At 42.7% G+C, this 14,172-nt stretch overlaps 1 protein-coding gene across 1 annotated transcript in view; it reads left to right on the top strand.

Annotated features, from left to right (window-relative positions):
- TMCO1 (transmembrane and coiled-coil domains 1) overlaps positions 1-852 on the top strand; it is a 48,066-nt gene extending 47,214 nt beyond the window's left edge. Inside the window, exon 7 of the mRNA XM_045809665.2 lies at positions 276-852. Coding sequence (XP_045665621.1) covers positions 276-374 — 99 coding nt within the window. The 3' untranslated portion in view covers positions 375-852. The remainder of the gene's footprint in view (positions 1-275) is intronic.
- The last annotated feature ends 13,320 nt before the right edge of the window (positions 853-14,172 follow it).

The following is a 14,172-nucleotide window of genomic DNA, read 5'->3' as shown; positions in this document are numbered from 1 at the left end:
ACACTCTTCTCTCTACCTCATATTAAAACCCAGTTTTGGGGCGCCTGGGTGGCGCAGTCGTTAAGCGTCTGCCTTCAGCTCAGGGCGTGATCCTGGCGTTCTGGGATCGAGCCCCACATCAGGCTCCTCCACTGGAAGCCTGCTTCTTCCTCTCCCACTCCCCCTGCTTGTGTTCTCTCTCGCTGGCTGTCTGCCTCTGTCAAATAAATAAATAAAATCTTTTAAAAATAAAAATAAAAAAATAAAACCCAGTTTTAATTCTGTTTTCTCCACAGAACATCCAGAAGATTCTTGGTCTTGCCCCTTCACGAGCTGCCACCAAGCAGGCAGGTGGATTTCTTGGTCCTCCACCTCCCTCTGGGAAGTTCTCTTGAAGTCAAGAAGAACCCTGTAATTCCTGTCATTCTTTTTAAACATTCAGATTAGACTGGCAACTATTTTGTAGCAAGAGCCATAGACTTGGGCCACTTTCTAGTTCTGAATTATTTCTAGGCTTTTTGGATATGATTCAGAATGAGAGTGGCACCCAGCAAACACGATAGTACTTTCAGTCGCAGATTAATTTTTAGAAAAATAAGTTTGTTGGTTAGATAAGTTCAGGCGATGTTTATGTAATGAGAAGCAAATAGCATCTTTCTTGTGTTTGGCTGACATGAATATTTTCTGTGGGACCGACTCTCCAGTCTGTGCTGTGTGCCATGTACCATGAAAGTTGGCTCTCCATGAGCGTTTAGAGATCTGGAAGAAAACTTTAGTTTGTGATATCTTAATTGGAACTATTTGTTGTACGTTGTTTCCAAGCCAAATATATGACCCAAGATCAATAAAGAGGCCAAAATTTTAGCTATTTCATCTACAGGGTGAGATCTGTTTTGTACCATATTCCTAGTTACATGTTTTTAGTAGTCTGAACATAAACATTGGCCAGGAAGGGCTAAACTAAAAATTTTAAATGTACTATTTTATCATACTTGCCTTATAAGCTCAAAGTATAGAGTTGTCCTATTATAGGAAGTGGAAAGCATGAGAGGAAAGGAAAGAGCTAACTCATGGGAGTATAAGAATGAGGGTTCTCAGCATCCCTTTATATGCTTGTGTGACCTACTGGATTCTTGGGAAGGCACTCTTAGTCCTCCCCTAGAGGCAAGGTTATTATAGTGATAGGTAGGCAGGCTCGCAGAGCTTCCTTTCGGTCACACTGGCCTTTAGTTCCTGCCATGCTCCTTTGTAAAGGATGAGAGGATGTTTTTACCATGAACTTCTCCTGCCTAATCCCTGAAATTGGAAATCTTGTATGGAGTGATAGCTCTAGTAACAAATACATTTATCAGCAGTCTCCTTAGATGCATGTATAGTACCTGTGAGAGAAGACATGTTATTTGTAAAGTAACAACTGTTAAGCTGATAGCCAACTTCTCAATGGCATAAAATCCAGAAGACAGTAGGATAATACCTTCAAAGCTGAGGAAAATAATTATCAGCCTAGAATTTTATGTATGGCTAAACCATAAGATTGGGGGCAAAACTGGGAGGCAGTATTTTCATAGCTACAAAATCCAAGATAGTTGAATTATTGAAGGACACATTTCCAGGGCACCTGGCTTGCTCAGGCTCGCTCAGTTGGTAGAGCATGCAGCTTTTGATCTCGAGGTCATGTGTTCAAGCCCCGTGGTGGGCATAGAGCTTTCCTATTAAAAAAAGAAATATATATGTATTTCCAGAACAGGAAAGAATACCAGGAGAAAGGTGTGGGATTAAGAAACATGGTCCACACAGACATTGATAAAATATATCAATTATTTTCGGATTATCTAGTTAAGAATTATTATAAGAAAACCCCATAAGGTAATTACTGTTTTTACCCTCATTTAACAGCTAAAGAAATTGAGGCAAGAGAGGCTGAGTAACTTGCTCACCATCCCTGAGCTAGTGAATGGCAGAGTCAGGATTTGGAGCAAAGCCATCTAAAGTTACATAGTCTGGGTTCTCCAGTGCCTCCCCGTAGGTGTGCAGTCATTCTCTTCCCCAGACTCTTATCTCTTCAGCTACAGAACATGAGCCTGGAAGGGGGGCGGGGGGAGGGGGAGTTGGTCGTTCTTGTTTCCTTAAAGCCGTCACATCGGTGGGAACACGGCAAAAGCTCAACAAAAGCAGATGAAATGGAACAGAAATCTTTATTTCTAGGTCACTTTGATCAGAAAGGATGTCTGATGATGGATGGCGATTATTTGTAACAGTCTTTTCCCCACATCATTGGTTGTTCCAGGCAAAATAATAGTGAAAAGAATGATCGTGACAAAAATTATGATCCTGGTAACAATGATGACAAAAATGAAGCAATCTCTAAAATAGAGCATAAAAAGAGAAGGAACCGCACTGAAAATTCTGCCAGTGCCTTTGTAAAGTGAAAATACATAGTCCATCCTACTACCCACCTCCTTAGGTTTTGATGATAGTGCTTTCTAATTGCATTTCTTATGGACCAGGTTTTCATGAAGTGTATTTCCATAGAAGAGGGTGAATAAGAGGGAAGGTAAAACGGAAGGAGAGTAACATCTGTTCACCTTGAAAGAGCACAGTAGATGTGTTACAAAAGACTAAAGCTACCACATTACATTACAGGACGTGAATCTAAGGGTATATTAAGGGCTGTGCAACCTCACAATTAGTTTTTTTTAATTACTTGCCCTGAAAAATTTTCAAGACTAGTCATCTGAATGACTAGTTCCAGACCATCATTGAATCATCGGAGATGATTCAAGCCAGAAGAGCCTCTGACATCTCTCAAATTGTATGATTTGGCTACTTGGCCTGTGTGTAGTTGTCCCTTTTCTAGTTTAAGGGAGAAAACCAAGCATTTTTAATGCCTGTGTTAGCCCACTCAGGTTGCACGCATAATGTGCGAAAGCAGTAAACTTTCAAAAAAATGCGGGTAAACCTGAATTTATTAACAGATAGCATTCCAAAATCTAAGTCAGTTTGGAAATTGGAAAGCAAATAGGTGTAGGTACTCATATGCCCTTGAGCAGACTGTGGTCCCTCTTCTCCCACGTGAGTCATCCTCTTCAGTGGGGACAGGGACTTACAATGACATCAGTGGATTGATGAGTATCCAGAATTCCCTTACATCCGAATCAAAATCATTTTGCCACATACTGGTATGTAGTAGGGTTTTTTTCAATATACTTTCTTTTTTTGCATTAATTTTCCTTAAGTTATAGTCTTTTGCTTTTACCTTTGAGTTTTTAAACTTTTTAGAATGGAAAAAAAATCTCACAAATAAAAGTCTTAAAAAGTATAAAGAACACTGGGATACCTATTATTTAACTTCAACAATTACTAACTTGTAGCCAATCTCATGTCTATCCCTGCCTGCCTCCTATAGTATTTTGTACAAATCCTAGGCATCCCATCTTTTATGCATAAATATTTCAATGCTTTTAAATATGTGTGTGTGTATAATCTTAACATCATTTACATACCTAAAAAATTGATAATTCCTTGATACCATAAATTGTCTAAAGATGTCAAAATCTGTTGCAGTCTTTTCTGAATGAAGAGCCAAAAGAGATAACTATATTGCAGTTGGCTGCTAAGCATTGTAAATTTCTTCCAGTCTGTTGTGGAGGTTTTCAAACTAGAGTGCATCAGAATCCCCTGCAAGGCTTATTAAAACAGAGCTTCTGATTCTGCGTCTGGGGTGGAGCTTGAGAATTTGCACTTCCAACAAGAGCAAGGTGATACTAATGCTGTAGGGTTTGGAGCCCACTGTGTCTGTGTTTTCCCCCTTGCAATTTATTTATGGAAGAAACTGAGCTGTTTACCGTGTAGAGTTTCCCTCAGTTTGGGTTTTGCTGATTGCACGACTGTTTTACACACTGTTTATTAGTTATCTCTTTTTGTGATGTTAGCTGCTTTTGATCCTTTAATTAGAGATTGAAAAATGATATTCTGATTTCTAGTATCCCTTCATTTTATTAGTTAAAATCCTCTGTAGGTAGAAACTTCCCCTCCATCTACTTTTGATTACAGAATGGTAATTTTTTTTTTTTTATTTTAGAAAAGGCAGAATAAAAGCTTGATTGTCTGGTTTTCAAAATAATGAGTTGTTCACTAGTATCCTCTGTGGTGAACAATTTCCGTGTGTGTGTGTGTGTGATTAGCAATTTGTAGATTTAAACATACTTGACTCACTTCAAGTCACTGAATTTATTTTTCGTGTGGATGCTGAAATTGTACCATTTTTAACCAATGAGAGGCTTTTTAACTTGGCTCCTCGGTCCGTTTGGCATGACCCTAGAGGTCATTGGGAGCATCCTTGCTGAGTGATACGACAGGATGTTTCAGTGCCATCTTACATTTCCTGCCTGTCTTGATAGCCACACTTTCTCCAGGGAGGCCTGGTTCTTTCTCCTGGGAAATGGTGTCTGGACATTGTAACCAGAGCACTAAGGATGCTCACTGAGACTGGATTACTAGGTTTCTAGACCTTTTTTATGGCCTAAGATAGGTAATATTTTTTTGTTGTTGTCATTTTAGGACAAAATACATTGTGGATTTATACTGATGCCCTACTCCCTACTTAACTTAGGGCTTCAAAGTTTTTAATTTCTTTAATCTGTGGCTCTTTTATCGCATCCTGAGAATTCCAGCTTTCAGTACTAGAAATGATAGAATATCACATAATAATTCACTAGCATAATCCCATATCTACCCCAAAGTCTCAGAATGTCATTATCAATATCACTACCAATAATATGATTACTGGAAATAGTTTAAGCTGGTTTTTGTTTTTTTGGTGTTTTTGTTTGTTTTTTGTTTCTGTTGCTGGGTTGTTTTTTGGTGTGTGCATGTGTGTTTTTTTGTAAAGGTGAAATTCTTTAAGATACATCCCACTCTGGGTTCACAGCCAAATCACTGAGATTTCAAATTACCTGGAATCGTTTCTTTGAGTTAATGCCACCAGCTGGATATATATTTGCATTCCTTGGTTTGATTTTATTTTCAACTTTTAGGACATGCTCTTTAATTTTGCCTTATAATTATAAAAATGACGTATGATGTTTTCCTAGGTTTCTAGGCTAGCCCAAAAAAGCATATTGAACCTATATAGAGAGGGGCACCTAACTACCCATTATCATACTTCTTTAAGGGTGTAACCCCACTCACAAGCCCCCACATATATGGAAAGATAAGCACGTACAGAATATTACTAGAAACTGTTTTAAGCCAGTAGTGGGGATGGCAGAAACATTACCTGCAGGGACACCGTTCCCTTACTCTTGCCTGCACTTGTCGGATAAAGGAGGAGACCCAGCGCGAAGAGAATACCATGTGTGGACGTTGCCAGGTTCAGGTCCTCATCACTGTCCCCTGAGTTCCCCTGCAGCAGCCTCCCAGGCTATCTCCCTTACTCTGGCCTGTCCTCCATCCTGTCACGGCAACATCTTTCCAAAATGTAAGTCTAATTGTGTTGCTTCTCCAAGGAAAGTGGTCCAGTGGCTCCCAGGAGCCTCTAAGTAAACTATTTGGCCCAGAAAACCATCCCAGTCTGGATCTGCCCCACTCACCCCAATAAACCTTGGCTCCAGTCAAGCAGAATTTATTTTGAGAATTCCTCATTTTTCACAGTCCTTTTGGACTTTATTACCCTTGTTTTCTCTGCCTAGAATGTTCTCCCGCTTACTTGTCTGATTTCCTCCTGTTCCCTTCTAGACTCTGCTCAAACATCATCTCCTCATTAAGTTTTCTTTGACCTTTGGACGGCTGGGTTCTTTCTCTTCTCTGTTTCTCTGTTTGTGTTTTTCATATATGAATCACTTACTAAAAAGGGGCAAGTAACTTAACTTTCTGAGCCTCAACTGCCTCATCTGGAAAATGGGGTTCATATACTCCAGTCAAAGCTCCCTTATCCACCCTCTTATCCGCGTCTTCCCCTGCATCCTCTCCATTCTCTCTGCAAAGCACGCTGACTGATGCGCACAGAACATCGACTGCTCTTAGCCATGCTTATGCCCTTCAGCTCCCACCTGTGAACTGTAGAACGTTACTTGTTTTGTTAATTTTAATCACATAAATTGATGAAATATGCGAATTAATGATATATATATGAATGCAAAAAGAATTGCATCTATGAAAACAGTGGTTTGGAATGACTCAATAAAAGCAAGTTGCTAACATAATTGATTTGACTTATTTGTGGGTGAAATTTTCAGACTAAAGTAATAACACTTTAGAAAGATTCAGCCCTTCTATCCTTTCTAAGTGTCTCAATTCATATTCCACACTAAGGAAAGCAAAACTGGAAGTCAGAGGTGATGCATTTTGGCTTTAAAACATTTTATCTTTGGAAAGCATCCACCATAAAACATGGGATTTTTGTCATTACAAGTTCTGTTTAAATGCTTCCAATTTTTAAAAACTTTGAGTTGCAGATATTTCATTCTTTTGTATTAACTGCATGGAAGCATGCATGGAAAACAAAATTAAGATAAATAGTTCTTTGGAATAAATGAGCCAGTCATGCATGATCAAAACAAAACAAAACCAAGAAACGAAAACAAAAACAACGAAAAAACGAACACCCCACAAAAAACCAAAACCAATGGGACTCCAAACAATAGATGCATACTCAAGGAAAAGGCCTTGGCCCTACATCAAAAGCGAATGGGTATACATCTGTATGTTGTAAGTTAAAAGTGTCTAAAGTACATAAAGTATTTTTTTGTGTGTGATTCTACTCCGTAATTGACTTTTTAGGTGAGAACAACTCAGCAGCACCAGGCCAGGGTGCAGGGATTAATAATACATAGTATCCTCTAGAAGGATGAGCAACATTAATTATTGTGATGTATATTGCAGTAGAAGTAGCTACACGGAGAGAAAGGAACCATTGATTCTCTTTGGCAAGGATTTTGGGTACTGGTCAGCAAAAATTAGTAAAAACCCTTGGCTTCTAGGAGCATGGAGTATAGATGGGGCAGCATTTGAATAAATCAACAAAGTATGCTAAGTAGAGAGGAACACTGTATGCTTTAGGAGCATAGAGGAGGATGTCTAACAGATCCAAGAATGGTTTCCGAGAAGTGGCAAGAGCCAAATTCTGAAGGATTTATTGGAGTTGGCAGAGAAAAAGCTGGAAGAAAAGCATTGGTGACAGAAAGAATAATGTAGAAAAATGTACAAAAAAGCAGGCAAGAAACAGTAGGTAGTTGAGGATGACTGGATCATTAGGAAGAAATGGAGAACTGACAAGCCGTGTGGCCTCTTATTATTAGCTAAGGGATTTAGTTTGAGCTCTCCAAGAAGCCAGTGAGTCCAAGCGGAGAGGTCGCCTAATCAGATGCACATTTTAAGATCACTCTGGTGGCAGGGTGGACATAGATTAGAAAAGGCAAGCCTTCGGACAGGTTGGGAGGCCAACCATTCATCAGATATTTACTAAGCACCTTCTGTGTGCCAGGGGATACTGTGGTCACCAAAAATACAGTTACACTTTGACGAGTTCCAGTATGGTGAGGGATGTAGATGTCAAATTGTCAGACAAGTAAACCTACAGTTACAAAAATTAGGTGTTATAAGTAATTCCTGTGAATCACTGAATGTAACAGTGTGACGGGAGTATGTAACTGCCTAGCATTCCTTCTTCTGATGACAGTTTCCTCTAGGGAACCATACCTCCCCTACTCCGTGTGATAGGTCATGTCAGTCACACTGTCCCTCGAAGACGGGCATAGAACCAAGGCTAGCCAGAGTGTTCTGTCCTCCTGGGCCCAGTGACTGGGCTCCAGACTGGGCATATGGGCCAAACACAACCAATCAGGAACTACTCTACTATTTGATATGTGGATCAAAGGAAAGAGAAGGCCTCTCATCCTTTCGGATCGCAAGCTCTAAGTGCATAGGCTTGAACCATTCACCATTCTGTCTGGTGAATGTAGAGAACCAGAGAACGAATCCAATAAACATAAAGAAGTAGAGCAGAGGTGTGTGTGTGCGTGTGTGTGTGCAGGCGCGTGCGTGTGTGTTGGGGGCGGACTTTGACAACATTATCTGAGCGCCTAGATCTAACTGCCTAAAGCTGGAGGCAGTTTGAACTTCCGGGTACACTGGAGGGAATAGAGGAGGGGGAGAAGGAGGAGCACACTTTGGGGAAAATAATAAGTCCATTTAGACAGAACGGATGAAAGAGGCTTGTGGTATAGTGAGGTGGGAATGCCTCGTGGACTCTGGGCATATGTTTCTGGCACTCAGAAAGTAAGTCAAAGATGGAGTTATGGGGGCGCCTGGGTGGCTCAGTCGGTTAAGGTGTCTGCCTTCGGCTCAGGTCATGATCTCAGGGTCTTGGGATCCCCGCATCAGGCTCCCTGCCAAGCTTCTCCCTCTCCTCCCCACCTGTGCTCTCTGTCACTCTCTGTCACTCTCTGCTACTCTCTCTCAAATCTTTTTTTTTTTAAGATTTTATTTATTTATGTGACAGAGAGCCAGCGTGAGAGGGAACACAGCAGGGGAGTGGGAGAGGAAGAAGCAGGCTCCCAGCGGAGGAGCCTGATGTGGGACTTGATCCCGGAACGTCGGGATCACGCCCTGAGCCGAAGGCAGACGCTTAACGACTGTGCTACCCAGGCGCCCCCTCAAATCTTTTTTTAAAAACAAAGGTGGAGTTATGTATTTGGGAGTCATCAAAATGCCAGTGAACGTTGAAGTCATGGGCTTGGCTGTGATCTATGAGAAGAATCTATAGCTGGTGAAGGAAGAAGAGCAAATCCTGGGGGACATTATCATTTAAAGGGAAAATAGAGGCAGAGATGTCAACACAAAATGACAAGAATACCCAGGAGAAAGGGAGGCTCCACGAGCTGAAGATGAATAACGTCAAGATGTGGGCACCCTCTGTTCTTCCCATGCTCACGGTCCACACCCAGCCAAGCCTCGTATTCTCTTGGCTTTGCTTTTCTCATTCGCTCCGCCGGGGCTGACAATCACCTCCCACCCCACTTCTCGCATTAGCAGCCTGACTGGTCCATTTGCTTCCACTCTTTTTGCAAGGTAGCAACAACGTGCGATTCCTTGAAAAAGTAAGCCTGAGTGTGTAACTCTTCTGCTCAAAACTCTCTCTTGGCTGCCTGGATTAGCTTGCTACAGCTGCGGTAACTACGTGCCACCGACTGAGTGGCTTAAACAACAGAACTTAATTTTTTTAAGAGTAGAAAATTTTGCGGCGCCTGGTTGCTCAGGTCACGATCTGAAGGTCATGGGATCAAGCCCTGCGTGGGGCTCTGCGCTCAGCATGGAATGTGCTTGTCCCGCTCCGTCTGCTGCTCCCCTAGAAGATGCCCGGCCTCTCCAGTGCTCGCTGGCTGGATCTGGGTCACATGTCCATCCCCAAACCCATCCATGCCGAGGGGAATAAGAACCCTGGTTGGCTCAGTCTACTCAGGATTTGCCCTGGTCACGTGAAGGGAGTTAGACACCGCAGTAAAAGCAGGGCTCCGCTAGCCTGGGAAAAGGGAGAAATGGCTTTTGTGCAGGTTACTAATGTTAAGCGGTATGGATGATGATTCAGAGCGGCCATTCAAGGTAGAGGTGGGCTGCCGTGGGGTCCCTCTGGCCCTTGCTAGGCCGGCAGGCTCTTAGTTTAATCTTGCTTTTGCTGTCTGCTGCCCCCGATGCAGGGAGATTTCTAGCATGACCAATATCCACCCAGCCTCAAGTTTTGGGGCACAGGATTAAGCAACTTGGTGGTCGAGAATTCCCAAATGCCATAGCCGTTTGAATCTGTGAACCGCATTCTTGAATTCCTTCTTCGTTGTATGGGTTTGCGTCCTCTAGTTCCTGATTTTCACGCTCGGGCCCGCCCAACCTACTGCTTATGCGCGTGCGCCACCTAGTGCTGGTAACTGGCAATGCCTGCTCGGTATGGGCATGACGCGCTTTGTACTTGGAGCCACCTGTCCACTGTGCGCGGCCAGGGAGGCAGGGAGAATGGATCACACGCACCGAGAGGATTCTAGAAGTGGTGTAATGGAGCCAATGGGAGGCTCCCTATGGTTGAGCACAAGACACTGACCTCGTAGATGCACGGCAGGTGTGTTCACGTTTTCCATTCTAGACCTCCTGTCACTCCTCAAGCCTCTCCATATCTTCCCATGAAAAAAAAAACCCACAACAAAAACAATAAAAAAGGTTTGTTCCTCCCTCCACAGGGCAACCAACCTTAAAAATAGGAGAGAAAGGGACACCTGGCTGGCTCAGTCGGTTAAACATCCAACTTTTGATTTCGGCTCAAGTCATGATCTCAGGATCAAGCCCAGGGTGGAGCCCCCCCTTGGTCTCTGCACTCAGTGGGGAGTCTGCTTGAGATGCTCTCTCCCCTTTTCCCTCACTCTCTGCCCCTCCCCCACTCATGCATGCATGCATCTGCTCGCTCTTTCTCTCTCAAATAAATAAATCTTTAAAAGAAATAAAGAAAAATAGGAGAAAAAGAGAGCAGTGGACCCAGAAAGGTTCCCCTCACCTTGCCAGTCACCTCAGTGTCTTTCCTCCCTTGCAAGTTTCCATCCAGCCTAGCCCTTCCTCCTCCCTGTCACCTTCCCTCTGCTGCGTAATTCTCTCCACCGGGCCCTCTGCAGCCCCTGTTCTTCCTTGGGACTTTGCCACATCCTCAGTTTTATCATGGAATGCCATTTTAACTAAACACCTGACTTCTTCATGACAGAAATATAAATATAATTTCACAATTACATAATATAATTACATAAATATATCTGATTATACATGTTCCAAAATAGCCACTGCTCATACTTGGGTATCTGTAATGGTGTATTTTATGTGTCAGCTTGGCTAGGCTACGGTGCCCAGCTATTCGGTCAAACACCATTCTAGAAGTTGCTGTGCAGGTACTTTTTAGATGTGATAAACACTTACAATCAGTAGACTTTGAGTAAAGCAGGTGATCTCCCATAATATGAATGGAGCCTCATCCAAGCAGGTGAAGGCCTTAAAAGTGGACTGAGGTTTCCCAAATAAGGAATTTTCCTCAAAAGTACAACATCGAAACTCTGTCCGAGTTTCCAGCTTGCTGCCCTGCAGAATTTGGATTCAGGTCTGTGCATCAATTCTTACTTGAAAGTCCAGGCTGCCAGCCTGACCTGGGGACTTCAGACTTGCCAGCCCCCAGAACGGTGTAAGCCAACTCCTTAAAATCTCTCTGTCTCTCTCACTCCGTCTAGATAATACATCCTACTGATTCTGTTTCTCTGGGAAACCCCGACTAACAGAACGTCGGTGGTGGAGGTGGCTAGCTGTCTCCCCAAATGCATACTTTGCTCACTAACGAGTTGCAGTTCGGTATGGCCACGCAACGAATTTCTCCCCAACGGGATGGGAAGAGAAGTGATATGAGCCACATCCATGCCTGACCGATTACACCTTCTTGCTCTTTTTCTTTTCTGGATGACTGGGGACACTGAGGGCATCCTTGGAAACCATGTGTTGATGATGGCATCCTGGGTCCTTCAGTAACTCTATGGAGCAGAGCTCCCTCCTCCCCACCCTGGCCCCACAGATCTTGAACATTCTAACCTAGATGTCCCTGGACTGGTAGGTAAGTTGTCACTAAATTTCTACTGTTTTCAAGTTATTGCATTTTGGATTTATTAAATAAACTAGTTTAACATACCCTGACTAATACAGAAATTGGTACCTTGAAGTGGAATGCTATTAAAAAAAAAAACACCTAGGGCGCCTGGGGGGCTCAGTCGGTTAAGTTGTCTGCCCTCAACTCAAGTCATGATCCCAGGGTCCTGGGATCGAGCCTCGCATCACATCGGGCTCTCTGCTTGGTGGGGAGTCTGCTTCTCCCTCTACCCCTATCCCCTGCTCATGATCTCTCTCTCATACTCTCTCTCTCTCACATAAATAAAATCTTAATAAAAATAAAATAAAATAAAATAAAATAAAATAAAATAAAATAAAATAAAATAAAATAAAATAAAATAAAATAAAAAACGCCTAAGGGGCGTCTGGGTGGCTCAGTCTGTTAAGCAGCCAACTTAAGCAGCTCAGGTCTCATGACCTCATGATCTCAGGGTCCTGGTGATGTAGGAAAGAATGTTAAGATTTGAAGCCGACGGCCAAGAAAGAATTCTTGAGACATCTTTGGGGCAAAAAGGTGATTTTATTAAAGCACGGGGACAGGACCCGTGAGCAGAAAGAGCTGCAATGGGGTCATAAGAAGTGGCTCATTGTATACTTTCAGATTGGGAGGGGATTAAGGGTAGTGTACGTCTCTAAGGAATTTTGGAAGCAAGGTTTCCAGGACCTCGAGGGGGCTAGCTACTGTTGGGAAAAGGGCATTTATTACCATCTAATAAAACCTTCATCATGAGACCCTTCAGATGTATATCAGTGAGCCATATGCTTGGGGGATGATTGCCAACACATATCTTGCGGGGTAGAGATAAAGGAAATTTCCAAAGGAATTTTTATATGTTAAAGTAGATGTACAGGATCCCTGGGCGGGGGGGGGGGGTGTGTGTGTGTGAGGCTAAGATTGCCTTTTGCCCTTAGCAAAGTGTCAACATCAAGGCAATTGAGTCCCGAGGGGAATATCACTCTGCCTATTTCAAGGACTTGCCAATGGGCTGTAGGTAGTAAGGAAATTTAATAATTTCTCTTCTGCCTTTGTTTCCCACATCACTGGGATCAAGCCCACTTCGGGGAGTCTGCTCGAGGATTCTCCCTCTCCCTCTTCCCCTCCACCTGCCCATGCTCTCCTGTTCTCAGGCCAACAAAGGTCTCATTCCAATCTTGTCCAGTTGTTTCAGGCGGTTTCAAGGCAGGTGCCACTGAATTGAGAAAGAGGAGCTTAGGGGCAAGGACGCAAGTCATGGAACAGGTTAAGGACTCTTGTCTAGAAAGGAACTCTGGGTATGGCTCCTGACACATAGACTGGATAGAAGCAAACAGAGTAAATGCCTCGTATGTTTTTGAAATGAGAGTATTCCTCAAGAAACCTCAGGGAGCCTGGCCGAAAAGTGTTTGTTAAAATAAAACAAATCTTGTGCTCCCAAACTTGCAGACATCAGGCTGCAAAAGTCCAATAGCCCTCCAGAAGGCCCAGTCCTTGGCACCTGCTTGAGGATTTCTATTCATCACAGGTTTCTAGTATCTCAAATAGGACGTGTTTTGCTGCAGTTAATGTTTCTTCTGCTTGAAGTTCATCGAATTCTTGGATTGCTAAATTTATAGTTTTCATGAAATTTGGAAAAATGTTGACCATTATTTCTTTGAATGCTTTTCTTTCCACCTCCCAATGCCCCCACTTCTGAGATTCCAGTTACATATATGTTAGGTCTTTAGATAGTGCCCCACAACCCGGAAATGCTCTCTTTATTGTGTTTTCCAGTCTTTTTTTCTCTTTGTGTTCCATTTTGGAGAATGTCTACTGCAATGTCTTCAAATCCATGAATCTTTTCCTCTGCAGCTCCTGTTAATCCCATTTGGTATGTTTTTAAATTTCAGATATTATGTTTTTCATCTCGGAAGTTTGATACGGGTCTTTTATATATCTTTTCCTCCCCATCATGTTTATTTTTTTCCTCTACCTTCATAAGCATATTGAGTACTTTTATAATAACTTTTAACATCCTTGTCTACTAATTCTGTCATCTGTGTGGTTTCTGAGTCTTTCTTTTGATTGATTTCTCTCCTGATTGTTTGCATGCATGATAATATTTGGTTGGCTCTGGCCATTCTGGATTACACTTCTTTAGGTGCTAGACATTGTTGTATTCCTTTAAATATTTGGGGGTTTTTGTTCTGGGGCACAGATGAATTACTTGGAATTGATTAGATCCTTCTGAGACTTGCTGATAAGCATCGTTACAGCAGACGCAGAGCAGCCACTAACGTAGGGCTCATGTGACCCCACTATGGAGGCAATATCCTTCTGAGGACCCTACACAATGCCCTCTATTATAAGGTCTTTGTATTCTGGCCGGTGGGAACACAACAATTCCCAGTCCCATATGAGCTCAAGGGATTTTCCTGCTTATTCCTTTCTGGTGGGTGTTGCCTTGGCCCTGAGTTGTCTTCTCCCTACTGAGTACTAGAGTATCAATATTCATTCTTCTCTGCCCATCTCCAAAGCTCTCTTTGTACAGCTTCTTC

This window comes from Ursus americanus, chromosome 2, assembly GCF_024610735.1.
Source record: "Ursus americanus isolate L20-20 chromosome 2, mUrsAme1.1.p, whole genome shotgun sequence".
NCBI lineage: Eukaryota > Metazoa > Chordata > Mammalia > Carnivora > Ursidae > Ursus > Ursus americanus.
The sequence above is the reverse complement of the archived record's forward strand: the minus strand, read 5'-3'. Positions and strand labels throughout refer to the sequence as shown.